General features: G+C 41.0%; 1 protein-coding gene across 1 annotated transcript in view; it reads left to right on the top strand.

Annotated features, from left to right (window-relative positions):
* The window catches only part of LOC147105141 (uncharacterized), a 78,958-nt gene extending 53,016 nt beyond the window's left edge, over nucleotides 1-25,942 (top strand). Inside the window, exons 11-17 of the mRNA XM_086011785.1 lie at nucleotides 42-145; nucleotides 12,010-12,155; nucleotides 15,717-15,815; nucleotides 17,910-18,087; nucleotides 20,867-20,931; nucleotides 22,571-22,721; nucleotides 22,993-25,942. Of these exons, the coding sequence (XP_085867911.1) occupies nucleotides 42-145; nucleotides 12,010-12,155; nucleotides 15,717-15,815; nucleotides 17,910-18,087; nucleotides 20,867-20,931; nucleotides 22,571-22,721; nucleotides 22,993-23,368 (1,119 nt within the window). The 3' untranslated portion in view covers nucleotides 23,369-25,942. The remainder of the gene's footprint in view (nucleotides 1-41; nucleotides 146-12,009; nucleotides 12,156-15,716; nucleotides 15,816-17,909; nucleotides 18,088-20,866; nucleotides 20,932-22,570; nucleotides 22,722-22,992) is intronic.
* Nucleotides 25,943-26,247: the final 305 nt, after the last annotated feature.

The raw sequence follows: 26,247 nt of genomic DNA, 5'->3' as shown, positions 1-26,247 counted from the left end.
ATGTGTGATTCTAATTTTGGCTGTATATTAATTTCTTACAGTGGACATCTGGTGATGACTTAGTAGCTGCCATTCGTTCTGCTGGAATATTTAATGTTGATAAAATCACATTTTATGAAGTTGCAAAAGGTGGTCAGTCAAAAGGGTAAGTATAAAAGTCGAGAATACTGGAAAGACAGCAGGTCACTCAGCAGCTGTGAAGAGATCAGGCAACTTAATGTTTTGGGCATACAGGCCTTCAGAACTGAAAAAATGAAAGATGAGCAACTGTTTTAATTGAATCTGAAGAAAGGGGACAGAGTTGAGGGGTGAGAAGGAAGTATTGATGGAGTAACATGTAACCTGTTTAAGAATAAGCGATTATTCGATTCTGATCCAGAACTCCCTGGACTCAGGAAAGATCCCGGCAGATTGGAAAACTGCTAATGTAACACCCTTATTTAAGAAGGGAAGTAGACAAAAAGTTGGAAACTATAGACCAGTTAGCCTAACATCTGTGGTTGGCAAAATGTTGGAGTCCATTATTAAGGAAACGGTAACAGCATTTGGATAAACATAATTTAATAGGACAGAGTCAGCATGGTTTTATGAAGGGGAAGTCATGTTTGACAGATTTGCTCGAATTCTTTGAGGATGTAACATACAGGGTGGATAAAGGTGGATGTAGTGTATTTGGACTACCAAAAGGCATTTGACAAGGTTCCACACAAAAGATTACTGATCAAGATAAGAAATCACGGGATTGGGGGTAATATACTGGCATGGGTGGAAGATTGGCTATCTAACAGAAAACAGAATTGGGATAAATGGTTCATTCTCGGGCAGGCAATCAGTAACTAGTGGTGTTCCGCAGGGGTCAGTGCTGGGACCCCAACTCTTTACAATCTATATTAACGATTTGGAGGAAGGGACCGAGTGCAACATATCCAAGTTTGCCGACGATACAAAGATGGGAGGGAAAGCAGTGAGTGAGGAGGACATAAAAAACCTGCAAAAGGACATAGACAGGCTAAGTGAGTGGGCAGAAATTTGGCAGATGCAATATAATGTTGGAAAGTGTGAGGTTATGCACTTTGGCAGAAAAAATCAAAGAGCAAGTTATTATCTAAATGGAGAGAAACTGCAAAGTGCTACAGTACAAAGGGATCTGGGGGTCCTGGTGCATGAAACACAAAAAGTTAGTATGCAGGTGATCAGGAAGGCCAATGGAATCTTGGTTTTTATTGCAAGAGGGATGGAGTATAAAAACAGGGAAGTCTTGCTGCAGTTATACAGGGTGTTGGTGAGGCCACACCTGGAATACTGCGTGCAGTTTTAGTTTCCATATTTAAGAAAAGATATACTTGCCCTCGAGGCGGTTCAGAGAAGGTTCAGTCGGTTGATTCCGGAGATGAGGAGGTTGACGTATGAGGAAAGGTTGAGTAGGTTGGGACTCTACTCTTGGAGTTCAGAAGAATGAGAGGCGATCTTATCGAAACATATAAGATTGTGAGGGGGCTTGATCGGGTGGATGCGGTGAGGATGTTTCCACTGATGGATGAGACTAGAACTAGGGGGCATAATCTAAGAATAAGGGGCTGCCCTTTCAAAACTGAGATGAGGAGAAACTTCTTCACTCAGAGGGTAGTAAATCTATGGAATTTGCTACCCCAGAGAGCTGCGGAAGCTGCAACATTAAATAAATTTAAAATGGAGATAGACAGTTTCCTAGCAGATAAGGGAATTGGGGGTTACGGGGAGAGGGCAGGGAAGTGGACGTGAGTCTAGATTTGGATCAGCCATGATCCTATTGAATGGCGGAGCAGGCCCGAGGGGCCGTATGGCCTACTCCTGCTCCTCCTACTTATGTTCTTATGAGATGGTCCTTATACCATACAATGGAAAGAAGGGCTAAAGACACTAGAGAACCAAAATGTATGACTCTGCATTAGTTAGTCACATAAAGCAGAAAACTGTACATGCTAGAAATTGAGCAAAAACAGAATTACTAGAAACATTAGATCAGTCAGTATCTATGGAGAGAACAGACAAGTTAATGTTTCAGGTGTGAACCCTTCATCAGAACTGGAAGATAGTAGATTATACAGAAACAGGCCATTTGGCCCGGGGGAAAAACGCACGCATGAGAAGTAGAATGACCTGTAAAATGCTTCACTTCCCCATCCCACTCTGACCTTTGTCTTTGGCCTTCTACACTATTCCGTTGAAGCTCCAATGTAAGTTTGAGGAACAGCACCATGTCTTCCTATTAGTCCCTATGCAGCCTTTTGGCCATCATAATGACTTCAATAACTTCAAACCCTAACTATAGCTCCAATATTCTCGCCAACAAATGCTGGCGATGTAGGTTGGGTTTCCTGGAGCATGGAGGGCAGGGAAGAAATGAATTGGTGCTTGTGCGTACCATCTTTCAGAATGCTGTTGTGGCAGGGCAATCTGCTTCCTTAGGGTCGACCTTTTTTCTTCTCCCAGGATCCTAGGCCACTGGAGCCGGCTCCGTATTGCCAGTTTTTTGTGTTTCCTCTGCTATCTCCTTTATCCCATTTCCTCAGTTATTCACATGTTCTGTGTCTTGTAAGTAGTTTTAATTTGTTTGATTTCTCTCGTTAATATTACTTCTGCCATTCAGCCATCTCCTGTTTTTCCATGTAAGCACTTAACTACTTCTTGCACGTGCATGAGATTGTGTATATCTGTGTGTTTCCTCCCCATTTGGCCCTTCCTTTCCCTTTGTTTTTTTTTAAAGTGCTGTTGATCTATAATATCTTCCAGTTTTAATGAAGGGTTCACACTTGAAAGGTTAATTTATCTATTCTCAACAGGTGCTGCTGGACCTGTAGTGTTTCCAGCATTTTCTGTATTTATTTCAGATTTCCAGTATCTGAAATATTTCTGGTTTGACTTGCACTTCTGTTATTGGCTGCACACCTGGACATAAGCAACTTAACGTCTGGCGACACGACAGCAATGTAGAGCCAAATTTCTGTGGGTCTTGCATTCTGCTATTGGATTATCTGACTTCTCCTTTGGTCTGCTAAGCATGTTGAGGTAATTATTGAGTTAACCATTGTAACTGTATCTGAACACAATCATGATGACGCATGGAAACTGCTAAGCATTGATACCCAGGTCTGCTTCATATAGAGAAAGCAGATTATGTGTAGGATAGCATAATGTGTATCGTATCATTTCTGAAACTTTTATAGAAAAAGAAACATAAAAAATAATAGGAGCGGGAGTCGGCCATTCAACATGATCATGGCTGATCCTCTATCTCAATACCATATTCCTGCTCTCTCCCCATATCCCTTGATGCCATTTGTGTCTAGAAATCTATCTATCTCCATCTTAAATATATTCAGTGACTTGGCCTCCACAGCCTTCTGTGGTAGAGAATTCCACAGGTTCACCACCCTCTGAGTGAAGAAATTTCTCCTCATCTCAGTCCTAAATGTCCTACCCAGTATCCTGAGACTGTGACCCCTCATTCTAGACCCCCCAGCCAGGGGAAACATCCTCCCTGCATCCAGTCTGTCTAGCCCTGTCAGAATTTTATACGTTTCGATGAGAATCCCTCTCATTCTTCTAAACTCTAGTGAATACAGGCCTAGTCGACCCAATCTCTCCTCATACGACAGTCTTGCCATCCCAGGAGTCAGTCTGGTGAACCTTTGCTGCACTCCCTCTATGACATCCTTTCTTAGGTAAGGAGACCAAAACTGCACACAGTACTCCAGGTGTGGTCTCACCAGGCCCTGTACAACTAGGAAGACATTCTTGCTCCTGTACGCCAATCCTCTTGCAATGAAGGCCAACGTACCATTTGCCTTCCTAACTGCTTGCTGCACCTGCATGTTTGCTTTCAGTGACTGGTGTATGCTGATCATTATGACCATTTAAAGGTAACAATGCAACTTTAAGGTAAACAGAAACCCTTGCGTTTGGAGCACTGCATTTAGACTATTTGGTATTGCCACTCCCAAACCCACTACATCTAATTCTGCCCACGGCAGTAGGCGATGAATTCTGAATTCCTCGTTATCGTCTGTAAATGGTTCGGCTCTGCCCTGAATAGCTCTCTTTTTTCTGAATTGTCCTATAGAATAGATTAATTTTGATGGCTTAAGCAATCCATACATAAACCTGTTTTTAAAATTGCTGTAGTTTAGAGTATTGGCTGGCCGTAATTCCAAGCAGTAATAGGTTGCTCCCCCAAATTCACCATAAAGCTTATTTTTAACAATGCAACCACGTGTTTCCACCCCTCGCCCTTCCTCCTTTCCTAAAATTTGCATTTACAGTTTATACTCTTTCCCAAGTGCAACACCTGTTTCTCCTTGTCCAAACACAGGTACATTTATTTTTAAGATTTTGTTTTTAGGAGAAACAGCTACCTGCCTTTTATTTTTTTTTTAAATCGCATCTAGCTTAATTTTGTAATGTAGAACACTGCAAATTGGGAGGCAGGTGGCATTGGCCCTGGCACCAGCGGGATCAAAAGTTAGGCATATATGGGTCTGGAAAGGACCATTGCTGCCTATCTGGTTAGCCCTAAAAGGTCAAAAAATAAAGTATGAACTCTCTCTTATTACCTTCCTTCCCCCCAGCATAATAGGTTTTTTTGGGGCAAAAAACATGATCTAGTTCCCTCTTAAATTCACTGACATTATTTGTTTCCACTGTCTATCCCCTGGGCAATGTTTTGCACATTTGTGATTGTAATGAAGGGGTAATATCCATTGGTGGGGAACCTCACCTGTCACCAGTGCATATTGCAAAATCGCATTTGAATTACCTGTGATTTTACATCCATTGATTTCAGTGGATGGAAAATCGTGGGAATGAGCCTGCAATTTTACCGTATGCTCTGATGGTGGGCCAGCTGCTGAGGTAAGGTCTTGTGTAGCTGGTAGCAACCCCAAAGTAAACTGCTAAGTTCATTGAGGCCAGCTGCCAGGAGACATCTGAACATGAGAATTCGGAGCAGCAGTAGGCCATATGGCCCCGTGAGCCTGCTCTGCCATTCAATAAGATCGTGGCTGATCTTCGATCTCAACAGAAAGCGAATGGTTGTCTTTGGACTGGAGGAAGGCATACAGTGGTGTTGCTCAGGGGTGGGTACTAGGACCACTGCTTTTCTTGATATATATTAATGACTTGGACTTTGGTGCTCAGGGCACAATTTCAAAATTTGCAAATGATACAAAACTTGGAAGTATAGTGAACAATGAGGAGGATAGTGATAGACTTCAAGAGGACACAGACAGGCTGGTGGAATGGGCTGTCATGTGGCAGATGAAATTTAACGTAGAAAAGTGCATAGTGATGCATTTTGGTAGGAAGAACGAGGAGAGGCAATATAAACTAAAGGGTTCAATTCTAAAGGGGGTGCATGAAAAGTGAGACCTGGGGGTATATGTGCACAAATCGTTGAAGGTGGCAGGGCAGGTTGAGAAAGCAGTTTAAAAAAGCATAAGGGATCCTGGGCTTCATAAATAGAGGCATAGAGTACAAAAGCAAGGAAGTCATGATGAACCTTTAAAACATTGGTTTGGCCTCAACTGGAGTATTGTGTCCAATTCTGGGCACCGCACTTAAGGAAGGATGCAGAAAAGATTTACAAAAATGGTTCCAGGGATGAGGGACTTCAGTTATGTGGGTAAACTGGAGAAGCTGGGGTTGTTCTCCTTAGAGCAGAGAAGATTGAGAGGAGATTTGATGGAGGTGCTCAAAATCATGAGAGGTCTAGACAGAGTAGATGAAGAGCGACTGTTCCCATTGGCGGAAGGGTTGAGAACCGGAGGACACCGATTAAAGTGATTGGCAGAAGAACCAAAGGCGAGAAAAACCTTTTTACGCAGTGAGTGGTTATGACCTGGAATGCACTGCCTGAAAGGATGGTGGAGGCAGATTCAATCGGGCTTTCAAAAGGGAATTGGATAAGTACCTGAAGGAAAAAAATTTGCAGGGCTACAGGGAAAGGGCAGGGAAGTGGGACTAGCTGAAGTGCTCTTGCAGAGAGCCGGCATGTGCTCGACAGGCTGAATGGCCTCCTGTGCTGTAACCATTCTGTGATTCAAGCTCCACTTTCTTGCCTGATCTCCATATCCCTTGTTTCCCCTGGAGTCCAAAAATCTACCTATCTCAGCCCTGAATATACTCAACGAATCAGCATCCACAACCCTTTGGGGTAGAGAATTCCAAAGATTCACAACCCTCAGCAGAAATTCCTCCTCATCTCGGTCTTAAATTGCCGACCCCTTCTCCTGAGACTATGTCCACTAGTTCTAGACACTCCAGCCAGGGGAAACAACCTCTCAGCATCTACCCTGTCAACCCCCCCCCTCAGAATCTTATGTTTGAATGCAATCACCTCTCATTCTTCTAAACTCCAGTGTATAGGCCCAGTTAACATGCAGCTAGCCAGAGCAAAGGCATTGTACAGGAAGCTCTCTTTTAACCGGCACCTAAAATATCCGGAAATCTCTCTTAACCGGCAAAATTCAGGAGTAGGTTCAAGTAAGTTTTTTACTATATATTAGTGGCCGTGTATCCGGGGTTCCTGGATCTGTGGCCGTGTAACCGGGATTCCTGCACCTGTGGCCGTGTACGGGCTCTCGTACCTTGGTAAGTATACCTCTCTGTAATCCGGACTTTTTGATCAACCGGCACCACGCCGGTCCTGTTGGTGCCGGATTAAAAAGAGTTTCCTGTACTAGCAAAAATCTGGTCTAAATATAAAAGAATCTAGACGCAGTTTAGGTTTACTGGACCATAATTTGCTGTGGCAGGGCATCCAATGTCGTCTGCCATTCGATTAGAGATTGGATTAAGAGAGCAATAAAGAGACAGAAAGGAAAAGCCACTTACACTGTTTCAATGAAGCTCAATGTAAGCTCGAGGAACATCACCTCATCATTCTATTGGGTACATTATAGCCTTCCGGACTCAACAATGCCTCCATTTTTTTCGGACAGCAGCTGTTGCTGATGATTCTGATAATCCCATTTACACCTCCTCTGGACCCATCTGTTTTTTTTTACTTGTCCAATTACCATCTCCTTTCACCTTGCACCCTCATCCCTTTTGTCGCTTAATCTCTCCTGCCTTCCACCCCATCAGAGTTTCCCTTTTGTTCTTTCCTCCCCTCCCCCCTACTCTGATGATGGGCCAGCTCTGATGTATGGTCTTGTATAGCTGGAAGCAACCCCAAAGTAAATTTCCCTGCCTCTGTACTTGCTTAAAACGTGTTGCATCTCTAACTTTTTCCAGTTCTGACGATAGGTCATCAACCTAAAATGTTAACTCTGTTTCTCTCTACTCGGATGCTGCTTGACCTGCTGAGTATTTCCAGCATTTTCTGTTTCTATTTCAGATTTCCAGCAGCCACAGAATTTTGTTTTTGTAAAAAAAAAAAAACTTTTATTTAAAACTTGCCATTTTTAAAATCTCCCACCAACAATTAACATAGAAACATAGAAGATAGGAGCAGGAGTAGGCCCTTCGAGCCTGCTCTGCCATTCAATGTGATCATGGCTGATCATCCAAATTCAGTACCCTGTCCCTGCCTTTTCCCCATATCCCTTGATCCCTTTAGCCTCAAGAAATATATCCAACTCTTTCTTGAATATATTTAATGAACTGGCCTCCACTGCCCTCTGTGGCAGAGAATTCCACAGGTTCACCACTCTCTGGGTGAAGAAATTCCTCCTCATTTCAGTCCTAAATGGCTTACCCCTTATCCTTAGACTATGACCCCTGGTTCTGGACTCCCCGGCCATCAGAAACATCCTTCCTGCATCTAGTCTGTCCAGACCTGACAGAATTTTATAGGTTTCGATGAGATCCCCTCTCAATCTTCTAAACTCCAGTGAGTATAAGCCCAATTGACACAATCTCTCCTCATACATCATTCCTGCCATCCCAGGTATCAGCCTGGTGAATCTTCGCTGCACTCCCTCCATGGCGAGAACGTCCTTCCTCAGGTAAGGTGACCAAAACTGCACACAATACTCAAGGTGTGGTCTCACCAAGGCCCTGTACAACTGTAGCAAGACATCCTTGTTCCTGTACTCGAACCCTCTTGCTACGAAGGCCAACATACCATTTGCCTTCTTAACCGCCTGCTGCACCTGCATGCTTACCTTCAGCGACTGGTGCACAAGGACACCCAGGTCTCTTTGCACTTCCCCTTCTCCCAATCTATTGCCATTCAAATAATCTGCCTTCCTGTTTTTGCCACCAAAGTGGATAACCTCACATTTATCCACATTATAGTGCATTTGCCATGTTTCTGCCCAATCACCCAACCTGTCCAAATCGTACCGGAGTTTCCCGACATCCTCCTCGCAGCTTACCCTCCTGCCCAGCTTTGTGTCGTCTGCAAACTTGGAGATATTACATCCAATTCCCTCGTCCAGATCATTTAATATATATTGTGAACAGCTGGGGTCCTAGGACCGATCCTTGCGGTACCCCACTAGTCACTGCCTGCCACTCGGAAAACGACCCGTTTATTCCAACTCTTATGCTTTCTGTCCGCCAACCAGTTCTCTATCCAAGTCAATACCTTGCCTCCAATCCCATGTGCCTTAATTTTGCACGCTAATCTCTTGTGTGGGACCTTATCGAAAGCCTTCTGAAAGTCCAAATACACCACATCCACTGGTTCTCCCTTATCTATTTTACCAGTTACATCCTCAAAAAATTCCAGTAGATTAGTCAAGCATGATTTACCTTTTTGTAAATCCATGTTGACTTTGTCCGACCCTGCCACTGCTTTCCAAGTGCTCTGCTATTACATCTTTTATAATAGACTCTAGCATTTTCCCCACTACCGATGTCAGGCTTACCGGTCTATAATTCCCCGCTTTTTCTCTACCACCTTTTTTGAATAGTGGGGTAACATTAGCTACCCTCCGATCCATGGGTACCGTTCCAGAGTCTTATCGAGTTCTGGAAGATGATCAGTAATGCATCTACTATCTCTAGGGCCACTTCCTTAAGTACCCTGGGATGTAGACCATCAGGCCCTGGGGATTTATCGGCCTTCAGTCCCATCAAATTTCCTAACACCATTTTCCTACAAATACAGATTTCTTTCAGTTCCTCTCTTTCATCAGACCCTATGTTCCCCGGCATCTCTAGGAGGTTATTTGTGTCCTCCTTTGTGAAGACAGAACCAAAGTATGCATTTAGTTGGTCTGCCGTTTCCTTGTTTCCCATTATAAATTCCCTGATTCTGACTAAGGGACCTACGCTTGACTTCACTAATCTTTTTCTCTTCCCATATCTATAAAAAAGCTTTTACAGTCAGTTTTTATGTTCCCTGCTAGCTTACTCTCATATTCTATTTTCCCTTTCTTAATTAATCCCTTTGTCCTCCTTTGTTGACTCCTAAACTGCTCCCAATCCTCAGGATTATTGCTTTTTCTAGCCAATTTATATGTCCTCTCCTTGGATCTTATGCTATCCCTAATTTCCCTTGTTAGCCACGGTTGAGTCACCTTTTCTGTTTTATTTTTACGCCAAACTGGGATGAACAAATTCTGTAGCTCATCCATTCGGTCTTTGAATGTTTGCCATTGCCTATCCACTGTCAACCCTTTGAGCGCCATTCCCCACTCAATCCTACCCAACTCACTCCTCAGACCATCGTAGTTTCCTTTATTTAAATTGAGGACCCTTGTCTCTGAGTCAACTACTTCATTCTCCATCTTAATGAAGAATTCAATCATATTATGATCGTTCCGACCCAAGGGGCCTCGTACAACAAGATTGCTAATTAATCCTTTCTCGTTGCATAATACCCAGTCTAATCTCTGGTTGGTTCCTCGACATAATGGTCCAGGAAACCAGCCTGTAAACACTCCAGGAATTCCTCCTCCACAGTATTGTTACTAATTTGGTTGGCCCAATCTATATGTAGATTAAAGTCACCCATGATGACTGCTGCGCCCTTATTGCACGCTTCTTTAATTTCCCTTTTAATGCCATCCCCAACCTCCGCCTTACTGTTTGGAGGTCTATATACCACTCCTACTAATGTTTTTTTCCCCTTAGTATTTCTCAATTCTACCCATACAGATTCCACATCATCAGAGCTAATATCCTTCATTACAATTGTATTAATCCCCCCTTTAACCAGTAATGCTACCCCACCTCCCTTTTCTTTTTGCCTATCTTTCCTGAATATCGAATACCCCTGGATGTTGAGTTCCCAGTCTTGGCCATCCTTGAGCCACGTTTCTGTAATCCCAACCAAATCGTATTCGTTTACCTCTATTTGCGCAGCCAATTCATCCACCTTTTATTACAAATGCTCCTCGCATTAAGACACAAAGCCTTCAGGGTTGTTTTTTTAACGCTCTTAGACCTATTAGAATTATTATTTACTGTGGCCACGTTTGATTTAAACCGTTGATTTCTCTGACTGCCACTTTTGTTTTTCTCCTTCCTATCTTTTGCTTTTATCCCTGTTTTCCTTTCCTCTGTCTCCCTGCTCAGGTTCCCAACTCCCTGCTCAGGTTCCCAACCCCCTGCCATTTTAGCTTAAACCCCCCCGAACAGTGCTAGCAAACCTCCCCGCAAGGATATTTGTCCCGCTCTGGTTCAGGTGCAACCCGTCCGACTTGTACAAGTCCCACCTTTCCCAGAAGCAGACCCAGTGATCCAGGAAACTAAAGCCCTCCCTCCTGCACCAACTCTTTAGCCACGCATTCATCTGCTTTATCCTCCTATTCCTATACTCATTAGCATGTGGCACCGGGAGTAATCCAGTGATTACAACCTTTGAGGTCCTGCTCTTTAATCTGCTACCTAGCTCCCTAAATTCTTGTTGCAGGACCTCATCCCTCTTCCTACCTATGTCGTTGGTCCCAATGTGAACCACGACCTCTGCCTGTTCACCCTCCCCCTTCAGAATGCCCTGCAGCTGTTCAGTGACATCCTTCACCCTGGCACCAGGGAGGCAACAAACCATCCTGGAGTCACATCTACGGCCACAGAACCGTCTATCTGTTCCCCTTACGATAGAATCCCCTACCACTATTGCTCTCCCACTCTTTTTCCTCCCTTCCTGAGCAGCAGCAACACCCCCGGTGCCAGGAAGTTGGCTGCTGCTGCCTTCCTCTGGTGAGTCACCCCCCTCAACAGTATCCAAATTGGTATACCTGTTTGAAAGGGGGATGGCCATAGGGGTCTCCTGCACTATTAATTAATACCTGAAGGATTGAGACTCCATACTTATAATAGTTAATTTTCAGTGCCAGAGGTTGATTGGCAGTAATTAACACTTACAGGGTCGTTAAAAGGATACTTGGACTTGACGTGACCGAACTTAACTTTCGGTGGCGAGTTTAGTTTGTATCTACCGTGAAATACAGCAACTTCATGCCATTCAATGCATTTCAGTGGTGAGGCAGATAGTGAGATGCCGTTTTGGTAAACCTAACTGCAGAGTGGTGCAACTCGAACAGCAACTTCTGGATATCCGTGTTTAACTGCGCACCTGCCCCTCGCCTGAAATTGTTGTATCATTTATGCAGAAATAACGGCGCGTGCCATCAGTCTCACCGTTATGATAGCAAATTCTGGCCCGTTAAATACTGCCTGAACATCAACTTGCATTTATATAGCATCTGTAACATAGAAAAAATGTCCCAAGGTGCTTCATAGATTTCTAATTGGCTCAGCATCCATTTATCTCAAGGATCAGATTTTAGGAGGGGTGCGTTATAAGAAAGGGTTTGGGTTTGGGCAGTGATTTCCAGAACATGGGGCCAAAGGCGCGGCTCCCAGTGGTGGGGCGAAAGCGGGGGGGGGGGGAAATGTACGAAAGGCCAGAGTTGGAGGAATGAGAATGCGTGTTGGGAACTCCGCTTGGGTCATGCACACATATCTTAAATGAAACGTTGCTCTGTCTCTTATGCTCTGAAAAGCAAAAGTGAGGCACTATTGTCATGGAATTACTTATTTTGGATTAAAAGTGTACCTAATTGTCTGTTGTAGGTTTGTCCGTGTGCATTTGTCTTCGGATTGGGATATGAAAAGACTGTTGAAGATGCTTCCCAAGAAAGAAGTTCATGGAAGGACCCCTGATGTTCGGCACTTCACCACAGCAAACCGCCAGTATTTTGAAACACAGTTCATAAATGGTGAGTTTTTCTGAATGCTAAACATTTTGAAGTTCTAGTCAACTAGCAGTTTCAGGAGTCTGGCTGATAGAACTAAAAGCTCTATAGCCTAGTCTTCTATAATAATGTAAGACTTACTGTCATACTTACTGTTTTATTTATGTTAGCAAGTGAGTCATTTTACCTGAAACTTTACCTTACAGCCACAGTATTTAGTTCTTCTCTTAGCACAGTGATAGGGTTGTAGCCCATCTGGCCTAGAATTTATATGGCTGAGTTTTTACATTTAAAAAATATATAATTCTAATAGACAGGATTGTCACTTCTCTGAAACTAAAATGAGTCAAAAATAAGTGTAGAAAGTTCTCAATGTTCAGTTGGTAACGCACTCATTGCAGGGACAGAGTTTGTTGTTTTGACATCCATGTGAGAACTTTGAATAGATTGTAGATTGACACTTCTTTGTGCAATAGTTAGGGAGTGCTGTGTTGTCAGAGGCTCTGAATTTATTAAACCAAGGCCTTGCCTGCTTCTTAAGCTGGGAATTGAAAGAAAACATGGCGCAGTTTGTAAAGAAAGGGTGTTTTCCTGATGTCTTGACTGACACCCCTCCCTCAACCAGTACCAATAAGAATCAACTGATCATCTCACTGCTGTTTATGGAATGCTGCTATTGTAGAATGGTTGCTCTGTCTGCCTACATAAGATGCTGCATTCCAAAAGAAATGTACTGTATGAACCACTGAGAAATATTGACAATGTGATAAAGCAATATATAGTATGTCTTTTTAATTGCGGCTTAACACTGGGCTGGAATTGTACTGCACCTGTTGTAGAGCCCAACCAATGTGAAACTAGCTAATAGAGGTTGACTTCTAAATCTTGCTCTCTGAATTAATTGTTCAGCCTTGCAAGTTATGCTGCTTTTGCACTAATTATACCTAGGAAGCTATGTACAATGTTGGCTCTGATTTAATGCAAGATTAGAAGTTCTCCAGCTTGTGTTTGAAGGTTCTACACAGGAGAATTGCAAGAACCAATCTGACTGGTTCAAGTCATATAATATCACCTCTATACTGTAGAGGGAGTTGGACACTAGAAGACCTCCAGGACAGCAATCTCTGGCTTGCTTCCCATGCCACGTGCTGGGCAGGTTAAAGAATGGAAGATTAGGCAGCTCAAGGTGTGGCTGCAGAGGTGCTTCAGGAGGAAAGGATTCACCAGTTTGGGGAGAAAGAGAGCAGGATTAATTTAAACTGTTGGAGTAGAAGCAGAAGGCTTATTTGAAATAAATAGTGAGAAAATATTACCAGATAAAGTGAGGAGAAAAATGTTTTCAAGTTGAGAGGAAAGAAAAATATTGCAGCAGGGACAAGGGATATTAAATGAGAAAACTAGCAACAATAATAAGCATTACAAAAAAATTGGAGTCAGCATTGAGTGGTATGTTTGTGAATTCACAAAGCATCTCGAGCAAAATTGGAGAATTGGAAGGATTAATAAATATGAAGGCATATGATCTAGTAGCCATAGAGATCTGTCTTGGGTTTAGACAGGACTGGGAACTTTCTCTCTCCTGAACATGTTAACAACCAGGAATAATGAGAGGGGGAACAAGGTGATGGGGTAACCGTGCTAAGGATTCTATCATAGCACTAGAAAATAAGGTTGTTCTAGAGGGTTAGGTTAAGACAGAATCCAGTTGAGGAGTAGGAAGAGAAATGGTCAATTCTGGATCTGCATTGCAAGTTATTAAACAGTGGAAATGAGATAATGATGGAGAATTGCAGAAAGTTCAAAGATATTTTATCACAGAAGGGCGCAATAATATTGGGAGATTTTAACTATTCTAAGATGGGCTGGGATAAAGGTATATGTGATCAAGGTGGGGAGTGCTTTTTAGAATGTATGGAAGATTGCTTCCTAGGTCAATGTTTTTAGTAAAACAAGATGAGAAACATTTGCTTGATTTGGTTCTTGGAAATAATGTGAGACAAATAACATGGGAGAATAGGAGAGCATATGGAAAATAATTGCTGCAACATAGTTGAGCTCAAAATAGAACAGGATAATGAAGAGCCAAAGATAAGGGTGCAGGACTGGAAAATGACAATCTTCAATGAGGTGTGAAGGCATCTGACCCAGGAAAATTTAGTAAACAGCAGTGAGGAATCCTCAATATGAGATGGATAGAGTACAAAATCGATATATTCATATAAGATGAAATGGAGTTGAATCAAAGAATAAGAGGTCCATGGATAAATAGAGAGATTAAAACTAGACTTAAACTTAAAGGGGGTCTTATGATACAAAAGAAAATTGTGAGGAATAAAGGAGTGGAGTGGAGAGTGAACGGGGAGATTAGAAGGCTAAAAGGGAATATGATAAGTCTAGCAGATAATATGAAAGGATGTACAGGAAAAGTTCTGATATCCGGCACCGACGGGACCGAGCTGCTGCCGATCTATCAACTTCCGGATAGACCAGCGCTAATGTTGAAGGCTACGGAGGTTTTCATCTCCGTTTCTGACAACAAACACTGTGTTGCTTAGCAACAGCTTGTAAACACTCGGCCCGTACCTTGGAAGCGTCTCTGAAGCTGTTGCTAAGCTACAGAGACGCTTTCCAGAGCCTGACTGTTTTATATAAAAAAAAAAAAAAAAATGCTAGAAGGGAAAAAAACCTTACCAAAACGGCGGCTGATTTCTGCGGTTAGATCGAGGTTTCCGGGCATACAACCTCCGGATAAACCAAAGTTTCCTGTAGTAAGGAATTTTATAGGCATACTGAAAATAAAAGAATAATTAGAAGGTGGGACTGGATTTTGGGGGGGGGGGGGATAAATGGTAAAACATTAAAATGAGTGAAAAAGCTGGAGATTTAGGGGTTAAGATGCACAAATCTTTAAAACGGGGGGAACAAGTTGATGATTTAAAAAAAAAAAAGTAAATGGGACGCTAGGCATATATAGAGTACAAAAATCAAGAGGTGATGCTAAACCTGTACAAATCAGTAGTTCGGCCACATTTAAGAAAGAACTTGCATTTATATAGCACCTTTTCATGACCTCCGGAAGTCCCAAAGCGCATAACCGCCAGTGAAGTACTTTTGAAGTGTAATCACTGTGGTAATGTAGGAAACGTGGAAAATTTGCGCACAGCAAGGTCCTTCAAACGGGAAAGAGGTAATGACCAGAATTTTTTTTTTGTGATATTGGTTGAGGGATAATTATTGGTCAGGACACTGGGGATAACTCCCCTGCTCTTCTTTGAATAGTGCCATGGGATCTTTTACATCCACCTGAGAGGGCAGACGGGACCTCCGTTTAATGTCTCATTTGAAAGACAGCACCTCCAACAATGCAGCACTCCATGAGTACTGTACTGAATTGTCAGCCTAGATTATGTGCTCAAGTCTCTGGATGGCATCTTAAAGGAAAGTAGATAATTATTTTAAGCAGAGGAAGATACAGGACCATCAGGAGAGAGCAGGGAAGCGTGATTAGTTTTGGATTGCTGGTTGTATTTCTCTTGCTATTAAAAAGGTGTCTATTCCATCAGTACAATGTTCTATATCTTACAGCAATGAAAAAATCAAAGTTGCATTCAGCACAGAATTATATTTCTTCTGATGGAAATGAAAGCCAATCTGTATCTGATCCTTCAAAAGAAGCAAATCAAGGTGTGTATAACCCATTAGTATATTCTCATACAGTTGTGTTTTTACTTCCCCGCCCAATCTTTTCATTAGTTTCCACTCACTGATTACTCTCCCTCTCCTGATGGCATTGGCTGCTTGCTGGCCTTTGCTTCTACAAATACTGGTGGTTACCTCCACTGCATTGGCCAAATTGGTCATTATTTATTTGGGGGTGAGCATTGACTATGGATGTTCAAAGGCTACAGGAAACTCTTTGTTATCCGGCACCGATGGGACCGGGATGGTGCTGGTTGATTAAAAATTCCGGATGACGGAGAGGGTTATCTACCGAGGCTATTTTTAACAAACAGTCAGACTCCTGTTATTGAGGTGTTCGGACTTCCGGCGGTGCCAAGAAGCCGAGTAGTGGCAGTTTGGAGAACTACCCCCACTGACTAACTCGGCCACCGCGGGAGACTCTGACTCGGCAACATTTCCGGTTATTGAGGTGTTTTTGGAGTATGAATTTTGCCGGTTAATAGAGAATTCTGGATATTTAGGTGTCGTTTAAACAAGAGTTTCCTGTGTTTAGTCCTGGGAGTATCGCAGCCAAGCACAATCCTGCCCTCCTCCAACCTTCACACGTGCTGATGGACAGTGATTCAGAGTGGGAACATTGGCTCATTTTGCCCTTCCTTGAATAGGTGCTTAGACCAATTATACCAGAGCACTTACGTCCTGGCTAGGATCAGTTTACTGCGCATGGAGCAGGGATTAACCCTGGTATTTCCCTCGTTCGCCTAGCTACTCGCTGGATAAAATTGTGGATATTTTTTCCCACCCATCTAGTCTCGTGAGTTCAATACCATAGTCAACTGTTGTGTGATTGAATAGCAGGAATAGTGCTTTGGGTGGCCAATCTGCCCATCAACCTCTCCCTGCCTCACAAGAAAGTGGAAGATGGCAATTGTTAGGTTTCATTCAGTAATAGCCAAGAGGTAATGAAACCAAACAGTAACAAACAAATCTGAATGTCTTGAATGTGAGATCATTTGGAAGATTTTGAACAGAAGATGGCATGGAATTAGAAAAGATTAGTTAATGAGCCCAATAACCACATTTTTTTCCACTCCATATGTGCAATTTGTCTTATTGTGTATTATACTCAACTAATTAGTCTCCTAAAAAAGAAATCGGCCAAAATGTTAATAAATGTGCCTGTATAGAATTAGTATTCTGGACTAACACAATTGAGCAGTGGCACTTGCGGACTCAGCAATTTCCATATTGGAATGACTTGTTAATTCTAAGGACATTCCGCTGCAAATAGAACCTCCCTGAATCTGTGGCACATGATATTTTTAAATGGCCATCTATCAGCAACTAAATAATTCATTGAATTTACACACATTTCATTTTCACTGAATTTGTGCAAACATCTGGACTTTTTTTTTTTTTTTAAAGTCAAATTTAAGAGCTGGTTAAAAACAGACATTCTTTTCTTCTCCCAAAATAGCATGACTCTGCTTGCATGGAATTAGCTTTTGTGAAAAACTTACTTGGCACACTGCTGATAGATGCACTTACTGCAAGATATTGATAATTTAATGTCTGCTCCTCACTCCCGTAGTAGCAACATCCCTGGTACTTTTGTATGTTGGATTAATGATGGTGATATCAAACCATGATGGAGTTAAAATAAATTAGCTTTTAAACATTTGGTGGTGTAACCTCGGCATTGCTGTCAGGTGAGATTGACTTTCCGTGCAAGGGTGTTCCCAGATGCTACTAATGCAATATATCTAGCCTGTGATCTGTATTTGTGGAAATCAGTAAGTGTTTTCCCACGAGCTGTGTTTAAATTGCCAGGCAGTGTTGGATGGATGTAACCAGAGTAAGTGAAATTGATGAGCTGAGAAGTTTATTTGGTTGAATGCTATACCCTGGGAGTTTCGAGTTAATATAATATATAGAGCTGAAGGTTCTATCTAGCTAAAGATTATTTATGTGAAATTGTTGGAATATTTTAAAACATTAGCAAAAACTTGGGAATATCTTTATCTAAAGTATAGATGAAGAACTATTCTATGCTTAAGTTTACATTTGGCTAGTTTTCCACTGAACTTTTGTTACAAGACTTAATTTCATTGGCAGAACCAGCTACGAACATCCCAGGTCCGGTTCTTAGTGGATGTAGACAAATTCAGACATTACAAGCTGCTTGTGTTGATCCTGCGACCTTCATAACACCAGATAGTAACACGACTCCACCTGTGTATAATACATGCTATACGGATTACAGAATACCAGGAAGGTGAGAATTTGGATGCATTTTTATGTGTTAAATTTGTTTATCACCTAACATATTTTTACAGAATTGGGTTAATCAGATTAAATTCATAAAAACTGGAGAGCATTGTTGCTTTCGAACATAATTCTCATTCAATTTCAGAACCATTCTCTTGCCTAGTCAATCCGTGCTGAAAAATTTGTGCACAAACTCAGGATTTTATAAATTGTCAAGTTAGAGACATGGTTGATTTAGCATGGAATGGCTCCTGTTCATGTACATATTTAGTTTTGTCAAAATGAGTTAGTTACATGTGTAGTGAACCTCTATATGGTCAGTACAGCTTTGCAACAGTTGGACCAGTGCTTGATAGGTTGATGCTAAGCCAAAGTTTGATCATTTTACAAAACAGGAACACAAATCTCCCTCTTCAAAATGCTGGCCTGTTTTTATTGAAAATTGTTTTTGTGCTTGTATTTGATGAATGTAATTGTGAACATAGCTGATAAACATTAGGAAATGACAATCTCAATTTGAAGAAAAGCTGTAAATGTTGATGGTATCCAATTTGAATCTCTTCCTAGTAGATTTAATTCTATTTCCCCTCACCTGTTGCAATGTGTTCCTGAAGGCTGCTTCCAAGAACGCATATTTTAAAGTAAAGCAGTGATGGAGAATTGTAGAATCTTACAGCACAGAAGGAGGCCATTCAGCCTGTTGTGCCTGTGCCGGCTCTTTGAAAGAGCTGCAATTTATTTCCCACACCCAGCTTTTTCCCCATAACCCTGCAAATTAGTCCTCTTCAAGCACATGTCTAATTGCCTTTGAAAGTTGCTGTGGAATCTGCTTGTACCATTCATTCAAATAGTGCATTCCAAATCTTAACCGCTCTCTGTGGGGGGAAAAATTCGCTTCATTTCCCCTCTAGTACCGTCCCTTTAATACCATGTGCTTCTATTTTCCAAGTAAGTCTGTTATGTGGTACTTTATCAAACACCTTTTTGAAAGTCCATAAATATAACCTCTACTGCACTACCTTCATGAACCCTCTGTTACTTCATCAAAGAACTCAATCAGGTTAGTCCGACATGATTTGCCTTTTAACAAATCCATGCTGGCTGTCCCTTATTAACCCAGGCCTCTCCACGTGAAAATTACTTTTCTCCTTGACAATAGTCTCTAGTAGTTTTCCCACCACTGACGTTGGACTGACTGGCTTGCAGTTACCAAGTTTATCCCCCTCTCCATTTTTGAACAGGTGTGTAATATTTGCACTCCTCCAGTCCTCTGGCATACATGTACAGTTTTCACTTTTTCAACTTTATGCTCCAGGTTTATTTTGGCTGCCTTAAGCTCGTTGTTTATTTCTGTTCTGCACATTGCTTTTCTTACCCACCATCCCATACAGTTTAATTTTAAACCTCAGATTATTCCCCATACCTCCTTTTTGTCCCTTCTCTCCTGAAGGCGGCAGATCATGCTGGTGTGCAATTCCACTTGCAGCAGGTGCTGCCTTGTACCTCAGCAAAGTGGTTGCACTGCATATTTGTGCCTAAGGGGCTAACACAGTCGTGCCTGATCCTGGTCTAACTTGGTGTCCATGCATGTACGCTTTGGGAGCGAGGAGTGCATAATGTTTGGGAGTGGACCGTGACCTTTTGTTTGCTGTTCAGTCCACTCATTCCCCTTAAGCCTGGAGCTATTGATGCCTATTTTAGAGTCTGACTGCTGTCCTGGCTGAAATGAGTTATCATAGCAGAGACTAGGGACCATTGTGGTCTGTCTGGTTCAGTGGCCTGAAGTTACCGCTTTTGGGCACAGTTGGCACCCCAGGCGCAAATTGCGCCCAAAGTGACACCAATTTTGAGGTGTTTCCACTCAACCTCACCTGAAACGTTAACTCTGTTTCTCTCTCCACGGATGCTGCCTGGCCTGCTGAGTATTTCCAGCATTTTCTGTTGTTATTTCTCATTTGCATATTGCTGAACATAAAATCTGCCATGAACCAGCGCAATTGGGCAGCGTTTTAGAATGTAATTTTGTTTTAAAAAATATTCCTTTGATATATTTAAGGGTGGTAACTTGGTGCAGTTTGACTTAATACAGCTGAAAATGGGTTTATCACAAAAATAAGCATTTTTAATCTGTGTCTAGTTCCCCCACCTGCGAGTAACCTGATTTTAAATATCTGAAACTGACTTTTAAAAAAACTACAGAACCACTTGCTAGTTATATTGGTTTACAGTAGTCAGTTTCTTAGTAAATTAAAAAGAATGATATTCAAAAGCTTTTAAAACATGTCTACTTGTGTCCTTGAGCCTTTTATTTAAAAAAAAAAAAAAAAAAGTAATTTTAAGAGCCTCTTCGCAGGCCTGCAGAAACTCGCAATGGTGATTAATTCGATCTGGGGGCATGGCCAGTTTTGAGTTCAGGGCCAGCTACTAGCGCAATGTTTTTTAAACTAGCACAAAAGATTGCAGAAACTCGATTTGCACTGGATGTAATTTGCGCTTGAAATTCCGCAATCTTTTGCGCTGTTTGGGCGAATTGTGCTGCAAAAAGCAGCGCAACCTAGCCGAAACTTCAGGCTAGTGTATTTATTGACCCACAGGAGTTCAGAAAGGCCGTAGCTGCGCAGAGCATCTTCACTTTAAAGCAGAGCTCTGAATTGTATTTCTAGCACGTTGATGGAGGTTTACCTTGCCCCCTTCCGTCTATTGTATCAGATCCAATATCATACACCCTGTTGCAAATTGAACTGGGGCTTTTACTTGTTAAAGCTAACTGGTCATTTGTTTTACAGGGAAACTGATTTTCAAGAGACACTGCAAAGCAAGCAGGAGCTTATAAAAGAACCTGATGGAAAAGGTACGTTTCCAACCAATGATTATGGGAGCAAAGGTAAATGTTGGGTGAAATAACTAAATACAGGAAACTTTGGTTTATCCGGAGATTGTATGGCCGGAAACCTCGATCTAACGGCAGAAATCAGCAGCCGTTTTGTTAGTTTTTTTTTTCTTCTCCTAGCATTTTTTTAAACAGTCTCTGGAAAGCCTCTCTGAAGCTGTTGCTAAGCTACAGAGATGCTTCCAAGGTACGGGCCAACTGTTTAGAAGCTGTTGCTAAGCAACAGTGTTTGTTGTCGGATACGGAGATGAAAACCTCCATATCCTTCAACATTAGCGCTGGTCTGTCCGGAAGTTTTCATAGATCGGCATCACGCCGGTGCCGGATATCGCGAAGTTTCCTGTATTAGCCTAGCTGTTCTGTAACATTTGAAATTATTTAGTTAATACAAATGTGCTTGCTATATGTGAACTACAAATTCTCAAGGGTGTGCTTGAAGACACTTCCATCCATATATATTTTTTACTTTTTAAAAAAAAAAAAAAAAAAAATGACTTTACCATTCTCTTCATTAATTTTTTGCTGTTGGGCCAAACATCTGTTAATTGCCTCCTATTATGGGAGTGAAGTGGAACAAGAAATCCGTTCAGACATTCAAGAGATTGCTAGGCTTCCCCAAGGCATGGAAGGTACAAAGCTCCCAATCACCTTTGCAATCAGCGTCAACTGTGGAGCAAGTGTAAATCCTTCTGAGCTCAGTTTACTTACCTGGGCATGGTTAGGCTATGGCAGGGGTGGGGGGCACTGTGGAATTTCCTTGCCAATAATACTTCCTAGTTTGGCTAAATTTTTGCCGTCAAAGATTGGCACATCTGCTTCATATATTCTTCTGAATCTAGGCTTCCACAGGTTGAAAACTAGCCTTTATAATGGTGTTAGCCAATGAAAATTCTTTTACTATAACAAAATTGCCATCACTCCCAAATATACTGAGTCGAGATCCAGAAGAAGTTAATTTTTTTTTTTTTTTAAGTGTTATAATTAGGACAGTTAGAATAAAATAATTAAAGATAATTGGAGGGGCAAAGAGATGATGGAGAATGTTAGTTTTATTTTTCATGTAAAATTATTCTGAATATTTGTGTAGTTATGGATTGCAGTAAATAAAGATAATCCTGAAATTTGAGTAGCTCTGTAATCCTGTTAATGCGAATTGAAAAAAAAACCTTTTTCCAGTGAAATGAACACTTTCTTGAACCTGCTTATGGCCCAAGAGTTAAATATTTATGGTTGGACAGATGGAAGGAAAGAAAGAAAGAAAGAAATTGCATTTATTGAACACTTTTCATTTACTCAGGATGTCACAGCACTTTCCAGCCAATCAATTGCTTTTGAAGTGTACTCCCTGTTATGTAGGCTGCAAGCATTAAAGACTCTGGTTTCACTAGTAACGAGTATCGAATTGCTGTTCAATAGCAGTTAAATTGCTAGTTTTGGACACTCAGTTGTCCATATGTTTAAAAAAAAGTTTGAAGTGAGACCACGGTGTATTTAGGTTTTTTTCATGTTTTTTTGAAGTGGGAACATAGAATTTTTTTTGCCTAACGGAAAAAGGATAAGTAAATAATTTTCTGAAAGACTGTCTTCACCTCTGTTTCAGATGACTGTGAAGATTATGGGACTCTACTTAGGCTTGTTTCTTTTGTTAAAAAGTCCAAAGCAATTGCACAGGACAGTTACAGGGATTCATTAAACTGTCCTCCAAATCAGCTTCATGGGGGAGAGGCCAAACCATATAGCTCAGGATTACGGTAATTATTTTTCTTGTAGAATATCTAGCAACTTGTTTTTAATTTAATCGACTAGTAAAATGCCTTTATTACAATAAGTTTGTATTTGTATTTGCAGCACTGAATTTTGCCATCCATGAGCTTGTAGCACAAAAATCTTTGATAACCAATAAAAGACATGTGATAATTTGTTAAGACCCTGAAAGTCACAAAAGCACATACAAGAAAATATTCTATTTGGGTGCATAAATAGTTTAAAATAATTAACTTGCATTTTATTGCTCTTAATAAGGGAGCATGAATACCCAAGACGGAGAGAAAATCAGAGACCTGGAAAGAGAAGTAGTCCTCTGCGAGATCGTTCCAGAAGTCCAAATTCCTGTGATGGTCATTATCAAGAGAAGAAAATGGATTATGACCAAGAGAGGCAGCAGAGTCATCAAAGAATTCACTTTGAAAATTCTCCTCGGAAAAATCATCACCCAGACAGACGCCGAGAGCAAAGAGACAACTTTGGCCAAGAAAGGTCTTGTGACTCTATGAGGTCTCCTGCTACAAATCGTGATCCTTGGCATATTTATTCTAAAAAGAGTGGAAAAGGAAAAGATTACAAGAAAGAAAAATATTGTGGTATGAAACGAGAAAAGGACAGAGAGTACCGATTTTAATGGTACGTGTGTTGATTTTTATTGTCTTGTCTTGGACTTGAGACCTATATATAGTAAAACATTGAATATCTTGTAAATTAATCCACAGTGATGAACTGTAATCTTCCACACAGGATTCCAACAAAATATATTTTCAAATAGTCTGTATAGGCATGTAGCAGCTAATGTTTCTGTTATAAGATCAGCTGTTGTATACTGTTGATTAATCATTACCCCTCATATTTTCAATTTTTCTCTCCTTTACTCGGGTCCCCATATGTCATCCATGCCCTTAAACAAGAGGCTGGTGACTTAGTACAGTGTATCTACCAACATTTAGTGGATCCCATTAATTGAATTACATTAATTGATTGTAGTATACAAAATCCTAGTGTAGATTTTTACTAACGATGTCACTCCCTTTATTGTAAAATATTTAGTCTGCTATTTTTTTGGTGGGTGGGGCAGGTAGGGGAGAGAAAGAGGGAAATGATTCCTGGGACACCTGGAGTTAATGGCAAAGCACTGAGGTTTTTTTCTCAGCTAGAGTAAATAGTGGTAGAAAGTTGTTTAATGCATAGAAATATGTGGAAGTTACAACACAAACGGGCCATTTGGCCATTTACCCTCTAATGTGAGTAAATAAGCCCTGATCACATTTACCCGCCCTGTTCCCACATCACTTCCTTCATCCAACTATCAATTCTAATCTTAAATGTTGACTTTGTTGATGCCTCAACCACTAATCCTGGGAGTGAATTCCACAGCCTCACAACTCTCTGTAAAGAAGGTTTGTTGCTCTCTGTTCTAAATCTCTTGCATTTAATTTTTTATCTATGGCCCCTTGTTCTAGCCCCCTCTACCACTAGAAACAGTCTGCTTCTATCTACTGTCCCATCCTGTCGTAGTTTTAAACACTTCTAAAATCTTGCTTTTTTGATGAAAATGCCTCAACTCTTCAAGTCTTTCTTTGTATTGCATTTCCTCATACCAGGCAGCATCCTAGTGAATCTGCTTTGTACCCTCTCTCAAGCCTCACAATCCTTGCCCAAAATTGCAAATAGTATTCAACTGAAGTTTTATTAAGGTATTGTACAGGGTCATCATTACATCTTGGCTTTTATGTTCTATACCTCTTGTAATGTAGTAGAGTTTCATTAGCTTTTCTTAATACCTTATCAACCGGAGGTAATGCCTTTAAATCTGTACCCCCAGATCTCTCAGCTCTTCTTCCACATCAGCCAGCCAACTTCTATTTAGAGTATAATTACTGTAAAAATGTTTTTACCAACATGTATCGCCACACACTTACTGACATTGAATTTAATCTGCCACTTTTTATTGTGTTCCCCTATCTTATCAATATCCCTTGCAACTTTGGGCTTCTAAAGAATTGGCTATATCGCCTATTTTGGTATTTACAAATTATCACACCACTCCATCTAGGCCCACGTCCAAATCATTTGATGTACACGGTGAACAGAAGTGGCCCCAGAACTCAACCATGTGGGACCCCACTACCAACATCCAACCATCTGGAATACTGCACTTGGCTCCTCCTTTCTGTTTTCTCCCTTCTAATCAATATTGAATCCCATTTACTATGCTCCCCCTTAATCTTCTCAAAAATCTGCATGGTACCTTGTCAAACTTTCCTAATGTCCAAGTACACTACATCTATGTGTACGATAGGCTACCTGTTTTGCATTGGCTTTTGATGACTTGCACATTGGGAAAGTTGTAACCTTGTGGATACATGAAAGGTGATGCTAGCCTGTAACCCCTTGTAATTGAAACCATTACCCCTCTATTAATACAGTGATGTTTCAGACTGTTGCTGGAGTGCAAATGTCATCATCAGTGATTGTTCTTGTAATTGTATGCACTGATAATGTCGTCTGTGTTCTGCGGGTTTGATTTTTTTTTTTTTAATCGCAATTTCAAGGAAATTTAATGCGCTTCTGAAAAGAATTCGAAATGTTGAGAAGAATATTGGGCCTTCATTCCAGATAAATCATACTTGGAAAGGACATAGTGGCTTCAGGGAGGGTGCTGGACAGACTTAAATAGTTTAATAGATACCTATTAAGATTACCTCTGACACTGTAGCATTTCCCTCTCCAGATCAACTTTTTTTGTGCTAAAATGTTGACCTTTTTAGGGTTTGACTGTGCTGCCTGCAAACCTACTGTATTCTATTGATGCAATATTGATTGTGATTGTTTCCTGTTTGTATTTTTTTCATGTTTTTAAGTGACACTTAAACTATCCAATGCCTTATGCAATTCAGAAACTTATAAAGACATCATAGGATAGTCCATTTCTGTCTACTTGCTATATTTTTGTTAGCAGAATATTTGTGTTATATTGTTGGAATTCTCAAATATTTGTATTTTTTTTAAGTTTATTTCTGCTCTCCTTTTCATTGTATCTTAGTAGAATGACTGAATCAGCTTTATGGTGTATGAGAAATGATGTGCGTCTGTGTAACTTGAGTAAAAGAGTCAGTAAGTACGAATTTTAATGTTTCAAATATTAAGCCACCAAGAAGAAATACATTGGCTATGGACAAAAATTAAAAATTTTTTAACTTTGCATTCACTTGTCAGTTACTCACCATCAGGTGCTTGGAACGAAGATACTACATCAGGCGTGTTGATGACCAAGCAAGTTAACTATTAATAGTCAAGACATATGAATGAAAATTGGGGTTGATTTATATGAACCAAGGAATACTCTCCACAAAATGAGCTTAGCAGCATATTTAATGAATGAAGATGCTGCCTTTTCTGCATACAATCTCAGCTGAACTCTGCAGAGTCTCAAACTCTTTCTGGTCAAGGCAGTTGGTGAATTGCTAAACATGTTTTATTTTAGCTGTCTTTGGCGGGCAGGGGGGA

Source organism: Somniosus microcephalus, chromosome 18, assembly GCF_052327205.1.
Source record: "Somniosus microcephalus isolate GS21.2 chromosome 18, FLI_Smic_1.0, whole genome shotgun sequence".
Lineage (NCBI taxonomy): Eukaryota > Metazoa > Chordata > Chondrichthyes > Squaliformes > Somniosidae > Somniosus > Somniosus microcephalus.
This window is presented reverse-complemented; position numbering and strand designations above follow the sequence as displayed.